General features: G+C 49.2%; 1 protein-coding gene across 6 annotated transcripts; it reads right to left on the minus strand.

Moving 5' to 3' along the window:
* Positions 1 to 857: 857 nt before the first annotated feature.
* On the minus strand, positions 858 to 21,202 carry LAS1L (LAS1 like ribosome biogenesis factor). 6 transcript variants are annotated; one of them, XM_033114813.1, is made up of 15 exons: positions 20,889 to 21,202; positions 19,953 to 20,078; positions 18,890 to 18,959; positions 18,027 to 18,108; positions 16,915 to 17,196; positions 16,621 to 16,667; positions 15,660 to 15,769; positions 13,769 to 13,854; positions 13,376 to 13,426; positions 12,865 to 13,071; positions 12,364 to 12,511; positions 6,803 to 7,338; positions 3,212 to 3,362; positions 1,703 to 1,841; positions 1,057 to 1,186 (listed from the first exon to the last, which is right to left on the minus strand). In XM_033114813.1, exons 1-14 carry the CDS (start codon positions 21,077 to 21,079, stop codon positions 1,718 to 1,720), a joined length of 2,211 nt encoding a protein of 736 aa, XP_032970704.1. In that variant the 5' UTR covers positions 21,080 to 21,202; the 3' UTR covers positions 1,057 to 1,186; positions 1,703 to 1,717. The 6 variants fall into 6 exon arrangements, with proteins under 6 accessions (XP_032970696.1, XP_032970721.1, XP_032970688.1 ...); XM_033114805.1 differs by lacking the exon at positions 1,703 to 1,841 and having other exon boundaries at positions 858 to 1,186; positions 3,212 to 3,359; XM_033114830.1 differs by lacking the exon at positions 1,703 to 1,841 and having other exon boundaries at positions 858 to 1,186; positions 21,120 to 21,198.
* Positions 21,203 to 25,125: the final 3,923 nt, after the last annotated feature.

Raw genomic sequence — 25,125 nt, forward strand, 5'->3', positions numbered from 1 at the left:
GCCCACTGTCTTGCCCAGCTAATCACTCCCCAGAGTGGGGGTGGGGGATACTGTAGCCAGACTTGACCTCAGTCAACCATCACCCTAGAAATATCACTCTGAGAAAAACAAAGAATTTGTAGCACACCGGAGCTCCCTTGAGGCATTTCGTAGAGGAAATTGGGTTATCATAATTGGTAACGTCCTTTCTCACCAGGCAGAGGTCTCTGAGGGGTGAAAACATGATTTATTCACAAGCCTCTTGGGAGCTTAGGGCTGGCTGACACAGGGTAGGCACCCTGAATGTCTGAGGCAATTAGGTGACCATAGAAAAGGAGCTCTGGGTCAGTCCCTAAGGGATTTCTCTGGCTCCAGTGCCCACCACAGGAAGTCCACTCTATCTTGTCTAGGCCAATGGAATGTGAAAGTCACAAAGAAAGCTTTCTCTTTGGCTGTCAACTGCTGTTTGGTGCCCAGTGAGGGCAGGCAGGGAAATGAGTCAGAAGCCTGCTGGGTAGCATCAGGAAGGCCTGGGTCTTCCCACTGTCAGGGAGGTTCTGAGCACATTCCCGATGCTAGCTGGGCTCTATGGCCAGCAATGCCTCTCTTCTGGGGTCTAATGCTTCCAAGTGAGCTGGCCTCATACTAATAGCTGAGGGGAGCGAAAATGGTTTCAGTCAAGAAGATCTGAATGGAGCCTGGTGGTGGAAACGATCAGGGGCAGTGGGCCCAAGGGGCCTCAGGACCCACCTCCCACTCAAAGCCCTGTTATGATCCTGCCTTCTCTGGAGCCCCCAGAATAAAGGGAAAACTAACTACATTGGTCTGCCCCAGCACACACACCTTCACCTCACAAACACCAAAACAACAGTTGACTGTTTATTTTTTTTCAAAAAACCCAACCAAAACAAAACATAATTAAAATGCCATTGTGGTGAAAGATGAGCTGATGCTGCTGATTCGGGCTGTCTCCCAGACTGTTTTCAGGGAACATCAGGTGCACTGGTAGGGTGGGCTGCTGTCTCAGCAAGAATGGCACCAAGGCAGGCATCAGAAGAGCTGCAGGCCACTTTTGAGCCTGTGCAGCTGACCCTGGCTCCAGAGAAGGCCCTCCAAGTTGCTGCTGTCGTTGCTGCAGCTGCTGCAGTTGCCACTGCAGTTGCCATTGCAGTTGCCATTGCGAGTGCCACAGCTCAGGCCCAGGGTGCTGCGGAGAGGGGCAGGGGACTCAGACAAGGAAGGAGGCAACTTTAGGCTCTGGAAGGGGTAAGAATGCTTGATGTGTGTGTGTGGGGGGAAGGGCCCTCCCTCTCACCTAGCTTTAAAAAGAAGGGACTAGAGCAAATCTGAGAAACCACTTCAGATGGGACCCAGTGATGGCTCTGCCCTCCCCTCACTTGAAGGAGATAGGGAAGGAATGGAACTTTTCAAATGAAACTTTATGCAGAGCCCCAATATATAAACCAGATTAAAGCAGAGATATGTAGGTGGAGGTAGGAGGGGGACCTGCACCACCCCACCCGCAGGAAGTTATTGAAAGTGGCTGCCTTAACAGGCCTTCTTCCAAGGCCCTAGAGCTTGGGAACCCAGAGGACCCAGGGCTGGATACCTCCCACCTCCAACAACTGGTTAAAAGGCCCAAGACCAGGCTTAGGCTACAGGGCTGGGCCCAGTTCCCACCCCAGGATTTTAAGATTGCTCTAGGGAGACACTGCCCTCTCACCTTCCCCGGCCCTGCTCAGAACACTCTTGCTTCCCCTGCTTCCTGCAGGTCAAAGGTCCTTCCAGGTTGATGAGGGTGACAGCTGAGAGCAAAGCCATCATCCCTCCTCTCAAGCAGATCCATGGTTACACTACTGCAGCTGAAAAAACCCTTATAGATCTAATCCCAGCCCCTCCCATCACCCACCATCTTACACACAAGGGAACTGAGGCCCAGAGATGAAGAGGGACTTGCTCAAGGCACAAAGCCAAGTGGGTGGAGCTGAGACAAGGAGCAGTAGTGGGAATGCCGGCTCCAGTGGAAGAAGCCTCCCTACTACAGGGGATATGGTAGTTGTGTCAAATCAGCTCCAGCTGCCCACACTTCACCCTTGATATACCTTGGTGCTCATCAAGCCAGCCTCACCCACGCGTATCTCTCTCTCTCTCTCTCTCTCTCTCTCTCTCTCTCTCTCTCTCTCTCTCTCTCTCCCTCTCTCTCTCTCTCTCTCTCTCTCTCTCTCCCTCTCTCCCTCTCTCCCTCTCTCCCTCTCTCCTTCTCCCTCCCTCCCTCTCTCCCTCCCTCCCTCCTTCAGACTTGTGGGTGCCACTCCCAACTATATACACTACCTGGCTTCCCCAGCTGCCTCCTCTCTTCTCCAAGAGACCTGCTGCGCCTTGGCCTCGGACAGTGAGTCCATGCCACTGCCTTAGGCCTGGCCTGCTGCTGGGCCCCTGGGTTCTGTAGCCCTCTCTCTGAATGTCCAGAGGAAGATGGGCTCATCTCCCAGGGAGTGGTCAGGTAACACAAGGATAAACTCTCAGTTTCATGGGCCCACAGAGGTCTGTCTCTGGTACACACAGGATTCTCCCAGTCATGATTGTCCCACATTCCAGAATGTACGGGCCTCCTGGACAGGCTCCTTTTGAGTTACCAGCAGAGACCCTCAACAAGGGCCGCTTGGTTCCTGAGGCTCTCAGATTTCCCAAGGGCTCCCACACCTGTGATCCAGAGGCAAGTTTCGAGGGAGAGCATGAAGCCCTGCACAGGCCTTGCTACCAAGATGTCTGGACAGTGTGGAGAGGCCTATTGATTACTCTGTGCACCTCTGGACAAATCCCTTCCCCTTTCTGGGCCTCAGTTTTCTCCTTAGGACCACGAGGAAGTTGGATTAGAGCATCTGTTCTTGACCTTTTGAGAATTGTAGAGAACCTGTTGAAAGTTATGGAATTATCTCCTTCCAAGATGCACATGCACACATACACACACACACATACGCTCACACGTGGATGAAATCTGAGAGGGGTGTCAAGCCAGTTCTGCGTGGCTGCCTCACTTGCTCCCCCACTAGGGGCTGACAGTCCTGGCAAGGGCCCAGCCAGGGACTGGAGCTTATACTTCACTCATTTAGGCTCTGACTAAGGGCAGCTACCTCCCCCACCCACCCCACTTTGTGTCCTCTTCCTCCTTTCCTCCCTCCTGCAGGAGGCAGAGAAAGGTGAGATAAATCCTGCCACCATGGGCACTCACCCCGTCTTGCATGTTGGGGGTTCCAGCCGCTGCTCTAGCACAGGCTGGTCCAACAGATACATGGTGTCATAATTTTCCAGCATAAGCTCTGCTGGGTCCTCGGTCTGACCTGGTATTTGGCCTAAGGGGAAGATCTCCCACCGCACATCTTCTGTGGAGTGAAGGGAGGAGGCAAGAGCAGATTGGTTAGCTAGTTCTCAGGCCCACCTCCCCTATCTACCCACCCACCTCAATGAGCTCACTCAACATGGGCTCTGCATATCTAAAGCCTCAGTCTTCTCTGCATCACTTCTCCAGAGCTCCTGTCCACCTCAGCAGTCCCCACCCATTCCCCACTCTCCCATACACTCTTTATGGCCCTTCTTCCCGTGTGTGTGTAGACACACACACCACCACCACCACCACCACAACTCACCTGCACACCAGGCACAGAACTACAGACACTTTTCTTCCTCTCCACTCTTCTCCCACGTCCCCAGACACGTCCCCACACAGACACAGACAATGACATCTGCTTCAGACCTGGCTTTATATCGCTACTTCAGCGTCTCACCCTCACCCCCATTTCCACACACATATGTCCTGGACAGTCTGGATGCCCCAGAATTCCCACTGCACCTCCTCCCCAAACTCACAGAGTATCTGAATGATCTAGGTTTCCTACATATGTATATACAAACTCTGACATGTTTGAATGCCATGCCATTTCTCAGTGGCCTTGCCTTGACAGATTTACACACACACACAGCACCTCAGGGTGGACTTCCTCACAGAGACATTATGCTCCTCCCGCCCCCTGCAGTCTTATTGCTCCCAGCTGTACACAAAGAACATTCCTTGTCTAGGAAGGGCTGTCTTACTGCATACCCTACCCCCACCACTGCCTACGTGTACACACAAGCCCACAGAACAAGTCCCTCATTCAATGAATGTTCCCAGTTTCACTCTGTTCCTCCTACACCTCTCACACAGGCACACAACCCAATAATCTTAGTGTCACTGCATCCCCACATATGTGTATGCACACAGAGAAAGCAATGGCAAAGGGGAGAGGGAAAGGTTTTAATGTCCTAGCCTTTTCACGTTCACAAACCACACCTTCCTTCCCCATCCCACAGATACTCCACTGGAGAATGAACTATGACAGACAGTCTCAACCCCTCTGCCCTGCCCCATCCCTTACACACTGTCCACACAGTATTACACTAAATCCCCACCCCCATGCTTACACCAATACATCCAGTGTTTTCATTTGAAGCCTTCACTAATGAGCTTCTCCAAGTAGACCCAGTTTCTGGCCTCTTGGTACCCAAAGAATTCTCCCTGTCATAATGCATTCTAGAAAGTATCAACCCTGGACTAGCTTTTTATGTTATCCATAGAAGCCTGTCAGGAAGGGCTATTCCTTTGCCTGCCTATCTCCCCACCCCCTGGCTCTTTTACAGGAACGAAGTTGTGCCTGTCCTGACACCCAGCCTTGTCCTGTGTGTACAATGATAGCTGTGTACACAAGGACCAACGCCCCCATGTCACTGACCTGACTATCCTCCCTCTCCATCGCCAACATCCCCAACCCTGTCTAAATCACTGCCTCGTCTCTCTAGCCTTACACTCTTGTACGTGTTCCGTCAGTGACAGCATGGACACACAAGCAATCTCTGGATGGCGGTCTCACTGCCTATTCTCACAAATTTCCATACACTGCCACCTCATTGCTGCCACTTCTCTCCCTTATACAGATACCTCCTGGTCCCCATGGGTCTTGGCAACCCTGCCTCCTCTTCCAAAAACATCCATAACTACGTATGTGTGTATGCATAGATACATGTACAGTGACTTCACAATGACCTCTTTTCATAGCCCATTCTCTCTCACATACACACACACACACTCTCTGCCTGTGTCAATGACCTTCACTTTCGATATTTACAAAGACCCACAAACACAGACCTCCTTGCCCTAAGAGATTTCTCACTGTGCCTTGCTTTGTCCAGCACGGGCAGGCACATACCCATTGACACACACAGACAAAAACATGTTCCCTCACCCCTAGCACTGTCATTATGCCCCAGCCCTTGCACACACATCTACACAAGGGGAAAGGCTCCACCTTCCCCCTAAGTTCCTTTACTGCCTCCCCTCTCTTGCTGTGGTCCCCCACCATACCCACCCTATACCACACCCAGTCCCAGCTGTTTTCCCTCCCTCCCTTAGGCTCCATCACACAGGCTATGCCCCCCATCTAAGTTTGTACACATACACACACACACACACACACACGTGCGCGCGCGCGCGTGCACGCACACACACACATACCAGACTCTTCATTCTTTTGGGGTCGCCCTGTCTTAAGGTTCCTGCTCCCTAACCTAAATGAGGGCACTCAAAAGACCACCCTCAGAAGCAGATTCATGTTCCCCCACTTTCTTATCACCCAGCCCTCCCTGTCCCCTTCCCAGCTTTGCCTCACTAAGTTGTATGCTCACCTAAAAACCATGTCACTCCTTATGCTCACTCTCCTGATCTTACTTCCACTTCCTGATTTAATGCCCCTGGTTTCCTTCTTTCTCATGCACACAGCAAAATCCTGTCTCATCACCACCTAGCCTCCATGTGTGTATGCATGTGCACATATGAGATCTGACAATTAGGTTCAAGAACTTGTTGCAACGATGTTGCTAACCTTTTTTTGATATCAGAGGGATTCTTCATTATGAATTTGTACAAACTGGACAAACAGTTAACCGAGCTTACTATTTGGAAATGCTGCAAAGGCTGCGTAAAAAATTTAGACAACCTGAACTTTTTGCCAACAATTCATGGTTCTTGCATCACGACAATGCACCAGCTCACACAGCACTGTCTATGAGGGAGTTTTCAGCCAACAAACAAATAACTGTATTGGAACACCCTCCCAACTCACCTGATCTGGTACCCAATGTCTTCTTTCTTTACCCGAAGATAAAGGAAATAGTGAAAGGAAGACATTTTAAATGACATTCAGGACATCAAGGGTAATATGACAACAGCTCTGATGGCCATTCCAGAAAAAGAGTTCCAAAACTGCTTTGAAGGGTGGGCTAGGTGGTGGCATTGGTGCATAGCTTCCCAAGGAGTACTTCGAAGGTGACCATAGTGATATTCAGCAATGAGGTATGTAGCACTTTTTCTAGGATGAGTTCACAAACTTAATTGCCAGACCTCATATATACAAAAAGTACTGTGTTCTCCCTGCCCTGCGTCACTGCATATGAAAAACACATGCTGAATCAGACATACATCCACCCCCTACCTCTCACCTCCTTCTTGGTTTTGCTAAGCAGGGCCCACATCTACATCATCCCCTCTGAATATGCTCTCTGAGTGAAGCAGCCTGCAGCATGAGTGCTTAGGTCCGTGGTGCTTACACTCTTTATCCTAAGGGTTAGGGAAGCTAGCTGTTATCCATACACCAGACTGCGACCCAGGCTTGCTTCATGCGGGCTACCTTCTGCATCTTTTCCATCTCTGCTCTAGGGTGGAAGGAAGCCTCAAGAGCCAGTCAGTAAGGGCATATTGGTGTGAGGAGAAAGTGGGTGTCAGGCTTCTTACCCGAACTAACTTGCCATGCAGAGCCCTGCAAAGCTCCTCTTTTCTGGGCCAGGAGCCTAGCATTCTCGGCAGTGGGGGACTCCACTTCCACAGAGAAAGGCTCCACATCCATTCTGCCTTCATCATTTTCTTCGTCTTCTTCATAATCATCATCATCGTCATCGTCATCATCATCATCTGCATCATCATCCTCCCCCCACTTCTCCGGGTCATCATTTTCCTCTTCTCCCTCTTCTTCCTCCTCTTCCACATGGTCTTCCATGACCTCTTTCACCTCCTCCTCATTTTCCTTGACATTATTAAGGCTGCCCTGCTCCTTCTGTGGCTGGGCTTCTCCTTCAGGCCCAGAGCAGAAGCCAGCCGGTTTGAGGTTCCCATACAGGCTGTCCAAGGTGTATGCAGACTTCCCAATGGGGGAGGCCTCTGAGCCCTCCTGCACCAGATTGTTTTTTCCATTCTGGGTATAAATGGAACAGATGCCCAGAAGTTTCTCCTGGTCCTCATCTGGCAGGAGCTGCCCCATGGCTTTGAAGATGCTGAGCAAAGGGAAGGATGGGGTAAAAAGATTCAAAATCTCAAGTCACTTCATACCCAACACTCCACGGTTTGAACTTGGTCTCTGAGCTTCCAGACCTGCCTCTGAAAGGCAGTGCAGTAGAGCAGACAGGACACAGAAACAAGACCATGAACCCTGAACAAGCTCTGTGATTCATCTGTGGCTCACTTCCATTCTCGGGAAAATGAGGACAATAATGGCACGACTTATAGAATGCCTGGTACAGTGCCTGGCACATAGTGGGCATGCAATAAATGATAGCTATTATTAATCTGTACTAAAATGCCACGTAAATACACAAACTAGTCAATAGGCCTGCAGGGCTGGACCTGAGAATGGCAGATCCCTCTCTTCCCCTGGCCTAGCTGAGCAATCTGTCCTGAGCTCCGAAGATATGCCTGGAAGTGTGCTGGGCTCCTTCTGCCTCGAACGAAAGTGGAATACCTTTCTGGGAACAACTACAGCCCAGCTTGGAATGGAGAAAAAGAAAAAAAAAAGCAGCAGTCGACAAGACAAAGCAGGATGTGGGAGGGAGGCCAGATGAGCACTGCAGAGCCCGGGCACTATGGGAGCTTGGGGGAGGCAGAGAGCACAGGACAACAGGCGAGATTGAGGGACGGCTTTATGCAGAGACAAGAGCTAGCACACTGTGCTGTGTGCATGTGGTGAGAGAAGCCTGGCTCCAGGGGAAGGGCTGTGCTGAGGAGCTGTGGGAGGAAGAGCAGGCTACAAAGGTGAAGTGTGTGTGTTGGGCGGAGGGGTCACCTGATGATTGAGCACAAGGGAAGCCTGCGTTTCTGGAGATCTCCATGGTGCCCATGTGGAGGACGGCCTGGATATGGCAGGCTGGACGCATGGAGACCAGGGAGAGTTGGTGAGGGCTGACCTAGGGCACTGGCAGTGGAGATGGGAGGGATAAGCTGTGAAGGACAGACGACAGACAGACGGACGGACGGAGAGCACAGCTTGATGACCAGATGGCAGGAGTCAGGCAGGAGAGTTAAAGATGGTGACATAGTGCACACATAGGACGGCGCTAACAGCAAACCCACCAACAGATAGATACACAGCCGCTGGGGAGGAGAGCTTCTGGGGAGGAAGAGGGTGAGCACCCCTTACAGAGCCTCACATAGAACCACGTAACTAGAAGGCACCTGGCCACTGATGGAGGCATGAGTGGGGCGGACAGATGGGACGGTTTCTTCTAGGTGTATGGTGTTTGAATTGTGGGCCGTTCATAGAGGGGCCACATATTCTCAGGGGGCTGTTTTCTCTCTGGGCCCCACAGGCAGACTGGCCACATATGCGTGGTCACTGGTTGCTGGGGGCTAGTGACTCAAGTGGGAGACCCTCTCTGTCGGGCTAATTTCATATTCCAAGAGGACACTGGCTCAAACTGAATTGATATTGGCTGGCTGGGGGAAGCTCTTGAAAAGCTTCCAGCCTTACTAGAAGAAAAGCCAGAGAGAAACTCTCTTCTCTCTCATTGTGGCCCATTAGTATGATTAATAATAAATATTCCCAGGCACTTGACATTGGCAAGATGCCATATCACCACTGTTTATTATTACCTACCTGCTGTCTAGTCTGACCACTGAGGTGCAGGGGTGATACGAATCTTAAAATGCATCTCCTTGCTCAGGTTTGCCGGGTCACAGGTCAGGTTGGTGGAAAGGAGGTGGACTTTGGACTCGCAAGACCTGGGCCCAAATCCCTGCCCCCACCATCAACAAACCACATGACTTTTGGATAAGTCACTGCTCCTCGGAGCCTCAATGTCTTTCTTATCTGTCAAATAAGGGTATTATACCTCCATCTCCAAAGACTGCTGTGTCAAATGAAATAACTTCTACAAAAAACACAGCACCATGCCTGACACTTAATTGCCAGTGGTATCTTTTATTTTTCCTCTGGAGAAAACAAAAGCCACGTTTTGTACGTGCCTAATCACATGCTTTTTGTAGTAATGTGATCTAATAGAACACCACAGGAGTAAGGACTGGATTATCTGGATTTTGGTCCCAGCTCTGACTTGCAGATTTGCTACTGACTTGCAGCATAATACCTGGGGAAATCCCGTTTCCCATTCTGTGTAATGGGGTGATTAGGACTAGATTCACTGATTATCTGGCAAAAGCAGGATCTGTGCACAAGGAATCGTACCCAAGTGAGCCGCTGTTACTGCTGGCATGTGTCGCATCCCTCTGGTATGCTTGGGTTGGGAGAAGATCTCTGTGGTCCAGACTTCTCCAAGACCAGCAGCTTCCACTCTGCAGGCACTTAGGATTGGAAAGTACCTTGAAGGCCACCTATCCAAACCTCTCCATGCTGCTTTTTTCACTCCCTCCCCCCATTACATACACATGCCGTGTTCCGTCTGGCTTTGAAACTTCCTTTATTCTTTTTCGTGCTCGAATTGCTCAAATGTCTGTGATGCTTTCCTTACCCCTCCAGGCCTTTGTAGTTCTCCTCCCAGTTTCCCACCCATCCATATAACTTCCAGTCTAGAGCACACACATCTGGAGATTTGGCTGTTTGGTTCAGTCCCATCTCCTGCCAGTCTTGCCCTGGCTGACCCTGTCTGTAAGTCTACTTTTTTTCTCTTCTAAGCTACTACTGTGCCCTGAATGGCATCAGGGCTCAAGACTCTCTGGCTCTATGGGGGCAATCAGGGGACTAAGAGGGTCTTGGCATCCAGACTCCCACTTCATTCATTCCCCAGGCATGGAGTTGGCTCCCACCAAAGACAGAACTGCTGGCAATGAGACAGCAGAGTATAGTTTAGTTCAACAATGTTTACTGAGGCCTATTTGGAACCTGGACTTGTGTGGTGTCCTGTGGTACAGATGGCTATGCAGAGCCCTTGCCCTTGAAAAGCTCAGTCTGATAGAGGGAAGGAGACACTAGGGAAGTAGACACAGCAACACAAAATCTCAGATTTGGCTAGTATTTGAGAGAGTCAACATGACAGGGTAGATGGTGCCCGCACCAAATGAGATAGGGAGCAGAGGAGGAAGACCACTTTGGGGTTGGGGTGGGGAGTAAGATGACCAATTTTCTTTTGGTCACAATAAGGTGACTGTGGGCCATCCAACGGGAGATAGCTGACTTGCTGTCAAATATAGGAGGGTGAATCTTGGGGGAAAGGCCAGGGCTAGATAAAGAGAATTGGGCCTTGGCACTTTATAGGAACTAGTAAAAAAGCACAGGCATTTCAAGGTGGGAGTGGTAAACAGCATCAATGCAGCAGACACAGCAATGGACAAGGGCCCACTGGATTTGGTAATTAGGAGGTCAAAGCAGCTCTAGGGGTGAACGCCAAATTGCGGCAGGTTGAGGTATAAGAGGGTAGCGAGGAAATCGAGATTGTTGAGTGTAGATTACTCTTTTGAGATGTTCTGATGGGAGAGGAAGGAGTGATAAGCTGGTGATAACCCAACAGAGGGATGCAGGGTCAAAGGAGATTTTGCTTGTGTTGTTGTTATTGTTGTTTTAAGATGAGAAAAACTCAGGCACGTTCATAGGTTGAAGAGCAAGAGCCAGTAGAGCAAGGGAGAGGCTGGGATGAGGCCCCAGCGATGCTGGCAGAGGTGGCTCCAGAGCACAGGTGGAGGAGCAGGCTCTGAGGTGGGGCAAGGCCACCTCATCCTGAGACTGGTGAGAAGGTTGAGTGGAGCCGCAGATCAGTTCACGAGGACTGGACCTTGGGTCGAGGGGGCCCTGCTGGATGCCTCCATGTGCTCGAGGAAGCTAGGGTGAAATGGGAAAGGGGGAGGGGCTTGAGGTGAGTGGTAAGGGTTTACAACAGTCAGGAAACGGGAAAGTGGGCAGAAAACAAGTAAAAGTTCAGATAAGCAGAACTGAGGCCTGGCCCGAGATTAAAAATCATACCTCTGCAGTGGCAGCAATCCGCAGTGCTATGTGGTTTTCTCCAGCAGAGCTCAGCTCCTCAGGCTGAGGAGTGGGGGAAGCAGAGTAGGGATCAATCCCAGCTTGGGGGTTTGCAAGTCAGATATGACAAAGGATGGGCAGAGCCAAGGGTCCTGATGAGTGGCTGAAGTGATCAACCACAGACAGGATCAAGGGGAAGCAAGGTTGAGTGAGGTAAGAAATGGAGGGATGGAGTCTGGATGCAGGCAAAGAGCAGATGCCATGTGATGTGAGGGTGAGGACTGGAAGGAGAAGAGGTGGTGGTCATCGAGTGGGATGCTGGGGTGTCAGCTTTCAGAGATGGAACAGCTCTGAGTGGTGGAAATGGGTTGCTGAGTGTCATGGAGAATGAAAGTCACCAGAGTTGAGGAGCTGCAGAGTGTCAGATGGGTCACTCAAATGAAACAGATATTGCTCCAGAAAGTAGGAAGAGAATCGGGTGCTAAAGCCTTCTATGAGTATGAGGGAAGTAGCTTAGGGTCAGGAAATGACAGAGAAAAGGAAAGGGAAACAACCATAGGTATTTACAGGAACCAGTGCAATATTCACTTTGACCACAGTACCCAGGGCGAATTGGATAAAGGGGAATCTGCCCCATGATAGGTTGGGGTAGTATCAGAAAGATCTTTGAACGTCAGGCTAAGAAGCCCAGACATCATCAGGAAGACAACAGAGAGCCACTGAAGGTTGCTGAGCACCTATGAGAGGTATACTTTGGGAAGATAACAGAGGAAAACAGTACTGGGCTTAGAGTCAGAAGACAGGTTCAATAATAAACAGCAGCTACCATTTATTGTGCACTTACTGTGTATAGGCCACTGTGCTAAGCACTCTAAGGGAGTTGTCTCATCCATTCTCACACTGGACTCAGTTCAGCCAGGCCTTAAGCTGTGTGATCTCAGGCAAGAATAATCTACCCCTCTCCTCTTTGGGACTCAGTTCTCTCATCGGTTAGTAGGAGGGATACGCGAGTAGGTGTCCTTGCAAGGGCCCGTCTAACTCTGCCATTCTAGGGCTGTGCAGCTCTGAGGCCTGCAGGGATCACCCTCTTACAAGATGAATTCAAGAGACTTACAGCTGAAGGAGTTGGGGGCTGGCCCAGCAAGGTGAGCCCAAGCAGGACTCAACCACCTGGGGCCAGTCAAGGGAGGCAGAGCAGTTGAATAGCCTCCAGTTCTTTCTCGCTTCCCACTGGTCTGCAGAAAATCGGCGGGCATTCCGTCCTGAGAGAGAAGAGAGGGCGTGAGGAGAAGGAACCAGTAAGCCCCCACCCTGTCCAACCTTGCACTTTGAAAAGCTTGGCTCTGTCCCGCCCTATCCTCCCATACTCCCCACTCTATACCTCCTAGTTGCTCAAAGCATTCCAGGCCCTGTGCCCCCAGCTCAGTTTAGTTGGCTCTAAGAAGAAAAAGGTGGAGGGAGATTTCTCCACTGATGCCGTAGGGCCCTCTCAGGCAAACTTAAACCTTTAACCAGGGATGTGTCCGCCTGGTGCTATTCAGCCGAGCTGAGGACAGTGGCAGATGTTCTTGTCTGGGCTGCGTTAGGCCCTGGGGCTAGGGCTAATCTCCCTCACCAGTCTTGGTGTTAGCCACGATCAGTTCAACGGTCCATCTGAGGATGTAGGTAGGCCGAACCCCACTGCTCCCCAAGGCTGGCAGCTCGGAGAGCATCCTCTCTAACAGGGCCTGCGTGAAGGTCTGGGAGTGCAGGCCCCTGAGCAGGGGCTGCCAGAATTGAGAGAATGGCTTTGGCACCACGATGTCACTGAAGTCCATGTTTTCTGGTTGCAACGGACACCCGTCGAAAGAGAAAGGCAAGGAGTGGGCAATGGGAGACAGGGAGCAGGAGGGAGAGAGAAAGCAGAAAGGAGGGAGGGACAGAAGGGAGGAAAGAAGGGGAGGAGAGAGAGGGCAAAAGAAAGGAGGCCCAGACAACAAAAACAGTTCCCACCGCAGAACAGGAGGAAAGAGAAGAGCAGAACAGCGGGGAGAGAAACTAGTTAGTATCTGGAAACAAACTGACTCAAAACAGAGTATAAAAGAAAAAGAACTCTGGTTCTAGCTTCAACTTTGTCAGTAACTCACTGTGTGACTCTGGGTCAGTACCTTCCCCTCTCTGGACCTCAGTCTGTCCATCTGTAACGTGAGGATGTTGGACTAGATGGCCTCACAAGGCCCTTCCAGTTCTGCTGTTCTAGCTCTCTAGCAAGTGGCTAAATCACAATTAACACAGCACAATAACGGCATAAAGACTCCCCATCCCACCCCACCCCACCCAACTCCAGGCCACCTAAGAAAAGCCCAGCAAGGGCTTATTAGTGAGGCTCCCTGTTCTGCTCAGCCCAGAGGGGCTTCCAGAGGCTATGGAATGGCAGATAACAGCCCTTGCCCCCCAGCCCAGGGCCTCCCAGCCCACCCCTGGTGTTCTTGCCCCCAAAACACAGTACCCTAGGCTGCAGTGAGCCCTCAGGACCCTACCTTCATACTCTATCTGCAAAGCTGCCAACTGCTCAAACGTGGGGATGAGAAAGCCATCATCCAGAAAAGCATCCAGCACAGCTTCCCTGGAGCAAGAGGACGCTCAATTAAGCAAACTGAAGTAGACAGAAGACTCTCTCCTACGCCCTCCCCGCCTTGCCCCACTCCCAAAGCAGCTAATGTCTCTGGCTCAAGTGGTCAAAGCAGCATGGGGGAAAAGGAACGCAGCTGACAGTTGGTTCTCAGGCCTTAGCCTCTTGGGGCAGGGGCTGGGCCAGAGATGGATCAGTGAGGTTTGAATAAGCGTTTACCAAGCACAAGCTGATCTAAGGCCCATAATAAAAGCAGCAGCAGCTAAACAAGCCTGAAAGCACAGATGGAGAAAAGTCTCAGGCCCCCAGAGGAGTTAAATGTTTGGAGTCACAGGGTTAAGTGCTTTTAGACTTTAGTTCCTGCTCAGACTATTTCTCTTGAAAGTCCTCCAGTCTCTTACCCCCCTCCCCTTCTCCCCATTTGCTTTCTTTCAGATCCTAAAAGCAGAAACTTTGGGGACTCAACTGCTGGACCAAATATGATCCTTATCCTAGGGACTCCAAAAACCCAGAACTGTTACAGAGGTTGAAAGTGCAGGCTCTAGGGGTAATCCCTCATCCTCATCTACCTTAAACTGAAACCAGCAGCAGCCAGCTGTCTCCTCCAGAGCTAGCAGTTCCCCAAGAGGCTCTCCTAGCTGAACAGGCCTAGGGGGGAACAAGCACTCCCAAGGTGTCTCAGTGCCTGGAGAGTTGTCACATGAGCTCAGATCCCTCCCTCCACCAGGCTTGAGGAGGAAAGAGTTGTCTGTCCTTCTATCCACCTCCCATCTCCTCAGATACCAGTATCCAGAAAGAGCACTTAAAGCAGACAGCCAGCTGCCTGCTCAGCACACCCAGGCATATACTACTACACAGGGGCACAAGGAAAGTTTTTCCATCTGCTGAGGGGGCCACCAACCACCCCTCTGCTGAAGGGTGCAGCAAAGAAGCGTAGGCTGGGCAGACACTGATAAAACACCTTTGGACTAAGTAGAATCCTGGAAATGAAGACTCCAGGGGCGACCCCAACTTGCACTGAGGCTCCCACCCAGGTGCACTCGGCCATCTTACTCATCACCTTCCTACACTCTCTGCTCCATCCCAGATTCCTTCCAACCTCTGCAGCTCAGAAGGTCTAGCACTGCCTCCACAGGTTCTCAGAAGAAAGTTCCCCAAAGCCCTTTCCAGCTGAATTTAGGTAGCAAGCACCCAAGAGCTAGGAAGGACAGGAATGGATAGACATTGTTTGACTGCTCTGGATTTAACTAAGCACTATTTTTTTGGGGGTAGGGGAAATGAAGGCTCATGGCCATACTGAGGGGTGAGGGACTTAGTCTTTTGAGTAGCCAGGCCTTGGGAAGGCCCCTCCTGTTCCCCAACCATGACTATATAGGGGATGCTGATACTCTCCAATAACATTTCAAAAGAAAAGACCAGCAGTGACAGCCATGAGGTAAGCAGTGCTTACCTCAAACTTATAGACAAGGGCTAGGCAGCGAGGTGGTAAGGATTTAAAATTTTCCTAGTTGCCAAGAGCTGCACATACCACTGAACAGAGAGAAACAAAGCTGGCTGACAGGGGACATTCCTGCCCCTGGCCATTTTAGTGATTCAGAGTTGGCAACCCCCACCTGGTAGCTGGCAGGGCCAGGGGAAAAGGGTCATGCAGAATGCAGGGTCACCCCATGGCGTATAAGGATCATCCCTGAGATTTCCTACAGCAGAGGTTGGCAAGCTGAGATATGGAAACTGATATCAGTGAGGCTGCTACGTTCTACCCTAGAGAGTAGGTGGCCCCTGATTACCTAGTTACACACCTGTTCTCCCATGTAATGCCCTTGAGCTCTGCCAGGATGCATTCTACAGGTGGGGACAGGTTATTCCATGCCTTAATGGCCTGAGGTAAATGCCTAAATTTCTCCAGCACCTGCCAGCAAAGAAGGTCCCATCAGAAGGCTGGTTTAGCCAGGCAACCCGCCCCCACACCTTCAGGACCCCGTCCCATAGGACCTCTCAGCACCTCCCTTTAGGGGACAGGGCAGGGTGTGCAGGGGTGGGCCCATCACTCCCCTATTGGCCCTGCAACTGAAATTATCTGGCCCTCAAATGCCAGACCTCCTCTTCCTCCCCTTGCCCCCAATTCCTTATGGCTCCCAATGACCAGATACCCCAATACTGAAATATTCAGTGGGGATATTTGGTTGGACTTGGGCAGACCCTTGGGCCAAGGGGTGAGGGGAAGCAATAGGTTATGGAAGAAAGGAAATCAGAAGACCCAAGTTCTAATCCTGGTTCTATACTAACTGCATATGTGACCTTGGGCCAGTCTCTTCACTTATGCATGGCTTAAATTTCTTCATCTGTGAAAAGCAAGGGTTAGCTAAGTTGCTTCTAAGCTACCTCCCTTCCTGCTAAAAGCAACACCCCTCAAGCTCACCTGATCTAGGAAAGTTCCTGGGCGCCATGTGATGATCAGCTGCAGTACTGCAGGGCTATGCAACTACCTAACTAGGCCCAGTTGTTCCCTACCACCCAGTGGGACAGATTATCCACAAACTTCCATCATCTGCTCCCTTCCATCGGTGGGGAGGATCAGCCAACTGAACTCTGCTCCTCTTGTCTCCTTCCTAGTTCCCCCCTCTCTCTTTCCGAGAAGTTCCCTCAAGCTTTGCCACTTTTCTTTCCAATTCCTTCTCAGGACTTCTCTCAGGTAGCTGGCAAGAGGAAAGAAATGGCTGGGACAGGTGACAACACACCAAGTGAAGGGCACTTTCTTACCTTAAACTGCTCCTCTTCGTATGAGACCAGCAGTTCTCGGGTTCTTTCTGAAAACAGAATGGGGAAATAGATAGGGCAGCCACGCCAGCCCCTTTTCCTGATAGGATTCTGAGCCCCTCTCACCTCATTTCTTGAGTAAATAGAATTCTTGCCTCTCCTACTTCACAGGGCTTAAGGAAGATGGTTTGTGACAGTAATTCTTTTAAGCCAAGATTCACCACATCCCCAGAGGAAATGCTACACTTGAGTCTTCCAGGATCCTGGGCCCCTCTCTGCCCATTGAAGGACACCTACCATATAGCTCTTTATGTCTCTGAGCCTTTTCCAAATGCTCGTCAACCTCTCTGTTTTCTTTGCTGTCTCCATCAGCCCTGACATCCAGCTCTGCACCCTTCCCCTCATCCTTAGGCTCCGATCTCTGTTCTGTGACGTCATCAACAACTTTCTTTTCTTCCTCTTGGTCATCTTCATCTGTCTCTTCCTTGTCCTCCTCCAACTCCCAGGTCTCTCTCAGACTGTTCTCCAGCTGGCGGCTCCAGTAGGTTTGCTGGAGCCAACCCAGCACAAAATAGCAGCCTAAAGGAGGGGAAGAAGGAAGGCAGTGCCATAGAAGCAGCTACAGGCAAGCAGGCTCCTAGCAGCCTCATCTTGCAAGCACTATGGGAAGGCCCCAGAGAAGAGGCTGGGCTCCAAGAAGGCACAAATCTCCAATATCTGAAGCAGCCCCTCTTGCTCTGGGTTAACCTCCTGTTCTCTGCTTTCTCTTGCTTACTAGCACTTTTCCTAGAAAAAAAACAAAACAAAACACTAATACTGGACTTGGAGATGGGATGCCAAAAATGGCACAGGGCTGACAAGTGGGAGAACAGGGACGGCCCCACCAGCTGGTTACATGGCCTTGGCCAAGTCTCTTCCCCTTTCTAGATCTCAGTATCCCCCAATACGAAGGGGCTAGGCTGAATCAGGGGTTTTTAGTTGGAATGGGGTATCCAAAGAAACCCTGGGTTCATGACACTTGATGGCTCACACCTCTCAACCCGCCTTCCCCTGCCCACCTCCTTCTCAGGCACAAAATTTAAGGGAATGCTAGAAAAACTCAGTAACCGAGGTATCAAAGAGGATCATACTTGAGCCTAAAGCAGAAGAATTCAGTAACACTGTCTTCATTTAAAAATTTGGTATTTTGTTCATCGTGGGTTTTTCCACATTAAAATGTTATCTATCTTGATTACTTAGCTTCTGATGCCCCCTTAAAGTTTGTGTCCAACGCAAGCACCACACTTGCCTCACCCTAGTCCTGGCTCTGACCCCAGGTGGAGACCCTCCTCCCTTTCCCTCTCCCCACACTGCCACCCAGCCCAGGTCCCTGGGCTTAACTGTGATAGATATACTCCCTGGGGACTCACCTCTGCGGCAGTCATTTATGTGGGGCATTTTCTTGTGGGTCAACTCATGGCGAAGTTCAACAATCCAATCTGGAATGTTCACCTGATTGCAGGGGAGGGTATGAGTGCAAAAATTAGAAATTATTATAACTGGCGGGACCACAGAGATGAATTAGCCTGGCCTCCCCCCATTTTACAGACAGAGAAATTGAGGTCCTGAGAGGTTCTGGTCTTACTGCTCTGAGGAGGCTAATCTTGAAAATCAGAAGACACTTGCTTCCCCCAACCACCAACCACATTCCTCCCACAAAGCGATTCCTTTGAATGAGCATTAACAATCACCTTCTCCAGCCTCCCTCTGCCTTGTCTGTACCAGTCCCTCTCCCTGGATTCCCTTTACCCCTCCTCCCTCCCTTTCTCCTTCCTATACCTCCTCCAGGAAGCTTTTCTTGATGGTTGAGAACTGGCCTGCCCTCTTGGCCTCTACACAGCTCACATACTCACTCAGGGCAGGAATGCCTGGCATTTTCATGCTGCTTGGCTGAGCTTGTCTCCTCCCTCAGACTGTCAGCTCCCAAAGGGCAGGTGCTGTGACTGCCACCTCTTTCCTGTCCCCACCCAGTAATGCATTCCATTTGAGCACCTCAGCTTCACTGGGTCATCCTCAGCAAGCTGGGCAGGCCAAGCCCACTGAAGATAGCAGCCATGAGCAAGGGAGCAAGTCTGCTTCTTTCAAACTGGAGGCTGAGGCTCTGGGGTTCTTGTTGGGCTTGGTGAGTAGTGGTGAGATGAGCTAGTCTGACTCTGCCCACATCACTCCATGCCCCATTTAGTGAGCCCTCCTGGGGAGAGAGAGTTGAGAAAGAACACTTTATCATACATACCTCCTGAGCCAGAAACTTGAGGGGAAGCTTGACAGACTTTGTCTTCCTCTCCGAGATAAGATTCACAAACCTGGGGTTAGGGGAGAAATAAATGGCACAGCCCAAGTAACAGTTTTACTCAAACCACTGGGACTTCAAAACATTTTGCTGAGTTACTGACACCTTACTTCTCCACAACCTTTCCACTGACTATTCTGTCCTGTTCTTATGGTTAGTATCAGCGAGAGCAGGGATGGTTCCATCCAGTCCAACATTTACTGAGTCTGCCCTGTACTGAACCCATACAGGTGAATAAGACAACTGCTCTGCCCTTGAAGAGTTCAGTCTAGGAGAAACAGTCATGACATAATATAGTATATTATGCTAGAACATACTGTTATAAATGCCAGAACAGAGGACTACATCAAATGATACGGGAAGCACAGCTAAACAATGGAGAAGGTAAGAAGAGCTAGGAAGGACTTCAAAGCTGACAAGGGGAATAGGATGAGATGAGCAAAGACTTTGACAGATGAGAAAACTCAGTAGCAGATTTTTTGCCAATGTGCATGAGACAGCTAAAACTGCTCTGAGTCACTCTGGAAGCCAGGAACTCCCAGCCCACATCTCTGCTTCCACAGCTTAGCAACTTGTCAGTGTTCATGGAGAGAAGGGGAAAAGGGTAGTACGGGGTACAGTTGGAAAAATCCACATTAAACCATGACCAAAGACATTGAACCATTCAAATAGTTCCTCTGCATGAAGAGTTAAAGGGGAAGAAAAAAAATTAACTGTCAAAGCTGGAAGAGTCCCACAGAGATCACTTGGTCTGAACCACCTCCACCCCACATTCCAAGAAAGAGAAGGAAAGAAAAATAAGAGAAGGGTCTTAGGAAAAGAAAAAAAGGAATGTGTGTTGACAGAAGCTGTCAAGTCAAATAATTACATGGTGACCCATACACAGGGACACACAAGGCTTTTTGCTTCAAGTAGCACCTGACGTCAAGATTTGCTCATCACATGCTACCCCCACCCCACCCCTGCCCTCAAAAGCACCCTCCACCCCTACCCACGTAGGTCTTACCTGACCAACGCCATGCCATAGAGCAGTCTAAGTTCATCAGTGCCCAAGCCACCAGTTTCATCCATGAGCTTACAGCGTACCAGGTCAGCAGTAGAAGCGACTGCCAGGGGGAGTTCGTTGCCTAACCTAAAGGGCCACAGTCCAGCACCATCATAAAGGTCCCTTACATTGGTCCACCCTCCACCTCAGAACCTATGTATTTGGAACAGCTGTAGGCTATTCAAAATACACGTATTTGGAATATATATACATACTTGAAATAGCCTACAAATATATACCGGCACAAGAGCACACGAACGGACACAAATCAAGAAGGTGGGAAGAGGGAGGGTAATGTCGCTGGGATCCAATAGTATACAGGGCATGAGAAGCTGGCTAGGTTACACACAGGACATCTAACCGCTCACAATCAACCGAAAATTCAGCATAGACACACCCCTTTCTTTCACCCTGAAACCCTCAATTCATTCTGGTAGAGAAGATCCTATCCCTGAAACCTTTATCCCTTGTCCACTCCCAAATCGATCTTACCAACTGGACTAGGCGCCTGCACTTTACACGTAAGCTCTCCACCAGAAACCTCTTTAATTCAAATCGGAAATCCACCCTGGGGTGTTAACCTATTCCTTAAGCCCTGTATCAGCCACACTGGTCCCTCCCGCACCTTCCCCAAGACGGGGGGAAAGGGGAAAAGCTCGCAGATTTGACAAGAGGGTTGCTGAGGCACGCCCCCTTTCTTTCTGCAAACCGGATTAGTGCAAGAGTTTGGCTGCGACTTTCCCCCAGGTACTTGAGAGGCAACGCCCAAACCACGCAAAGGGGCACCATCGGGCAATTTGGGAGAAGACTGGAGAATAAGGCCTTACAGGAATTCCACAAAGGAAGACGTGAGGCTCCACCAGCACGTGGACAGGAGGGCTGAGCCTGTTGCTTTACCTGCTCCTCCACACCGAGATGCGGTTCAGCGCGTACCGCTGCAATTTATGGTCGTCGGAGAACAGATACACCGTCACCTGGTCCCACTCGGCCCTACTGAGCCAAGCGACCACGACGCGCTGGGCCCAGAATGGTGGCAACTCTTTCTCTTTGACGCACTTCCCACACCACGCACTACACACGCGATCCATCCCCCGGGGACCCAGACCTGACCCGGTGCCGGATTCCCACCAGACACTGGGCTAGTCTTCAATCCTTGTGCCGCGATACTCCACACAGCCTTCAGCTCAACGTGCAAGCCTCACTCCAAACCGCCGCCGCGCCAGCAGCCAATGGGAGAGCGTGACCCCGACGCAAGCCCGCCTCCCAGCGTTAGCGTGGCAAATCGGAATGTGAAAGCTGGAGTCGACCGAACCTCGCCGGCCGGAAGTGTTCTTTTCTCAAAGCAGTTGTACCAGCTACAAGCATTCAGGCTCAACGTTCCACTAATTTCCTGGTTTCCTCTGTCCCAGACCTGGGCGTGGAGGGGGCGGGGAACGGGTATCTGGAATGCAGGAGGAATTTTACTCTTCGTCCCTGGTAGGCAATGGAGGAATTGTGCTTGCCCTGTGTACTGGAAATGCGTTTGTAAGTACGTTTCCATTGCCACAAATCAGCGCCTAACCCAGTAAAACACAATGGGCACTAAAGCAAGACTACCCTAAATATCTAAACGTCTTAAATTGGGTTGAAAAATCTGCTGAGTTTTCACATCTGTACAGTGAGTGGCTTAGAATGGGTGATCTCTAGTTTCTTTTCCATAGATGAAAATTGTAGGGAGTTTACTCTGCCAGCATTCCACCACTATGTTGGTTTCAACATCCACAAAGGTATATTTAGTTTTTCTGGATAATTTCTGGAGTTCTGGGAGGAAAGCAATTTTACGAAGCCCTTCTGATTTTACAGGTTGGCTAAAATGTGTTCAGGACTCTGTCCCAATCTTCACAGAAGTTGTTGTCCAATTTAACACTCAGAGAGACAACTGTTGCTAGCAATCTTAACAGCATTGCTGTGAGTAGGCTCTTTTTCACTTTTACAGCAACAAATTCCAATCTATTTTCCTTATGTGCTTCTTTCTCCAGCCAGCTTCTCCTAAGATGTAGTCTCTCTATGGTTCTTGAATGTGATGGTTATTCTGCCCTGAGTAGTCATGCCAACCAGTAGGCCAGGTGTCTGCCAGAAACCTGACACCCTTTCACCTGCAGGATCTTGGTTGTATGCGGCCAAAGACAGGGAGATGGCTTATATGACCCTTCAAGATCCAGTCCAGTCAGAGGAGCTGCCATGTCTGCAGGAATCATTCATGAACTTTTTGGGTGGTTACAGGCTAATTATGGATAATGCTTTTCAGGTAAAGACTCTTGTCCTTCTCCTTCTCCATGAAACTGAAGGTCTCTCTGTTCCATGTGTTCCAAGAAAACTTGACCAAAGCACATAACAAGAGCACTAAGTCTAATATGTGGCAAATGAGGCCTGAGACCTATTGAAAATTAGGGATTACTGGATCAAGTGTGTTAAGTAGTGATAGCTTTGAGGAAGTACTATATTAATTTCATGTGGCTGCTATAATAAATTTCCACAAACTTGGTGTTTTTTACTATAGAAATTTATTGTCTTGTAGTTCTGGAAGTCAGAAGTCCAAAATCAGTATTATTTGGCCAAACTCAAGGAGCTGGCAGGACCATAGTACTTCTGGCTGCTCTAGGGGAGAATCTATTCCTTGTCTTTTCCAGCTTCTGGTAGCTACTGGCATTCCTTGGCCTTGTAGCCACATGACTCCAATGTTCAAGGCCAGCATCTCCAAATGTCTCTCAGCTCCGTCTTCACTTTTTCTCTAAGTGTGTAAGATCTCCCTCTAATACCCGTGATTGCATTTAGGGCCAATCTGGATAATCCAGGATAATCTCTCCATTTCAAGATCTTTAATTACATCTGTAATTAAATTTATTTTAAAATTTATTTTACCTAACAAAGTAGCATTTTCTTTTCTCTCTCTCTCTCTCTCTCTCTCTCTCTCTCTCTCTCTCTCTCTCTCTCTCTCTCTCCTTTTCTCCATTTAAAGTAGCACACACAGGTTCCAAGGATTATGCTGTAGGTATCTTTGGGGGACAGGGGTGATTTTTTTCACCCTACTATAGGCACTATGGAATCCATCCTGGCTCAACATGCTCAACAATCCTAAGAATCCTTAGGCATGTGGTGCTGCAGGACACCTTCAGTTGTACCAGTGGACTTGAATTAAACAAGCACTCTCCAAGTCTAAGGCATTGCCTATGAAATCTTGAAGTTGATCAAATTTGTCTTCAGGGTACTGCTTCCACTTGTTTGTTTCACCATTCACCTACATCTAACTCCCCAGCCCCACTTTTGTGCATCCCATTTACCTAAAGGCAGTCCCGAGGCCCCTACTGAGTATATGCCTATACGTTAATGCCTTTCAAGTCTCCAGCTCTGGTCCTAATCTTTCTCTGGAGCTCTAGATCCATGTAATCAACTGCCTGCTGTACTCAATATCAACCTGTCCAAAACTTCTTTCCCCATAAATCCAACACCCCCCCCCAAACCCCCTGCTATATCCTTTGATCCCAGTAAATGGCAACACTATTTACACAGTTATCCAAACTTCAGTCTCTGAACTCAGACAGTTTGTGATTGAATTCAGGTTTTACCACTTACTATATGTGAAAACATGAGCAAGTTAGTTATGCCTCATTTTCTTCATCTGAAAATGGAGAAAAAAGAGCACTTACCTCATAAGACTATTGTGTGGATTAAAAGAGATAAGTATAGAGTTCTTAGAACCATGCATGGCACATTGTAAGCACTTGAAATATTAGCCTATATTGTTATTAACATTATCATCCTTCACTATTCCACCTCCTCCCTCACATCATGCTTCCCCTTCCCATAATTATATAATCTGTCTAGTAAATTATATTTATCTTTTTAATCAGTCTTCTCCTTGACATCCTCATGGCCACTGCTCTAGTTCAGGCTTTGGTCCTCTCTGGATGATATACTACCTGTCTACCTGGTCTCCTTGCCTCTATCTCTTACACAGTAGAGGAGGGGTTTCATAAACTAGAACCTCATCTTGTTAGAGTCATAAATTCCTGGACTGTTTTCCTGAAACAGTAGGCATTAAATGGCTTTTCAAGGGTTTTTACAATTATGCTCAAAACTACCTCATATCTAGTTACTCCCTGTGCCACAAGGAAGTTACAGCCAATCTCTGAATGTGCACACCTCTTAATAAGCCTCTACGCCTTTGTCTATTATGTTAGCCCTATTTAGAATGCTCTTCTTTCTTCCATCTTTCTGGCAAACCACTATTCATCCTTTAAGATTCAGGATCCTTTGTCAAATCCAGTTCTCCCAAGCAGAGTAAACCTTTCAGTTTCTTCTCTGAACCCACACACCATTTTGTACATTCTTCTATTGGAAGAAGGGAGAGAAAGAAACACTTACTGAATGCCTACCACGGGCCAGGTGCTATGCTAAATGTTTGGCAACATTGAATTTTATCTGAGCCCTGGGCTCCAAGGAAGCAGCCACAGTTGATAAACTCCCCCACCCTTCTGTGTTCAAAAAAACCCCCAGCTAATTGTAAAGGACCACATTGCCCTGGCATATTCTGAGATAAGACGCTCTTCATACTTCCTCATGACTCCAATAAGACGTTTTGATGCCTCTTTGTTTACCTGCCTCTATAAAACCCCAACTTTCATTATTTTTCCCCTTTGAGCATTCTCCCTATGGCCATAGTCTGAATAAAATCACCTCTTTAACTGTCCGAAGCATTTTGTCTTTTATATGGTCCTCATAATTCTGTGAAGTTGGTATTGTTCTTATCAGTTTACAGATAAGAAAACTGAACTCAGCTGCATGGCCTAAGATGGCACCATTAAGAAAGGAGAGAAATTCCCTCCCAGGTCTGTGGCTCTGAAGTCTAGGCTCTTTCCACAACACTCAGGGGCTGTGATTTACCTGTTTACAGGTCTGCTTCAGACTATGAAAGCCTCAAAAGCAGGGATATCCAGTCTCCAATGAATCATAATCCTTGTTGGCTGAATGAATTCCTGAATAAACCACATCAACTCCCACTAAGGTAGTGTTGCTGTGCTTCTCAAACTTTCTTTTTAATCCAAGCTTCTTTTTGATAAGTAGGAAGAACAAATATGAACAGCTGAAATTATGA

Source organism: Rhinolophus ferrumequinum, chromosome X (assembly GCF_004115265.2).
Source record: "Rhinolophus ferrumequinum isolate MPI-CBG mRhiFer1 chromosome X, mRhiFer1_v1.p, whole genome shotgun sequence".
Taxonomy (NCBI): Eukaryota; Metazoa; Chordata; class Mammalia; order Chiroptera; family Rhinolophidae; genus Rhinolophus; species Rhinolophus ferrumequinum.

Excerpts from the sequence above, each read along its gene's own strand:
- LAS1L (XM_033114797.1), bottom strand. The coding sequence starts at position 21,079 with ATGGATCGCGTGTGTAGTGCGTGGTGTGGGAAGTGCGTCAAAGAGAAA. Across the intron at positions 18,960-19,952 it reads TATGGCATGGCGTTGGTCAG|GTTTGTGAATCTTATCTCGG; the intron begins GTAAGACCTACG and ends CCCTAACCCCAG. Across the intron at positions 16,668-16,914 it reads GAGACATAAAGAGCTATATG|AAAGAACCCGAGAACTGCTG; the intron begins GTAGGTGTCCTT and ends TTCTGTTTTCAG.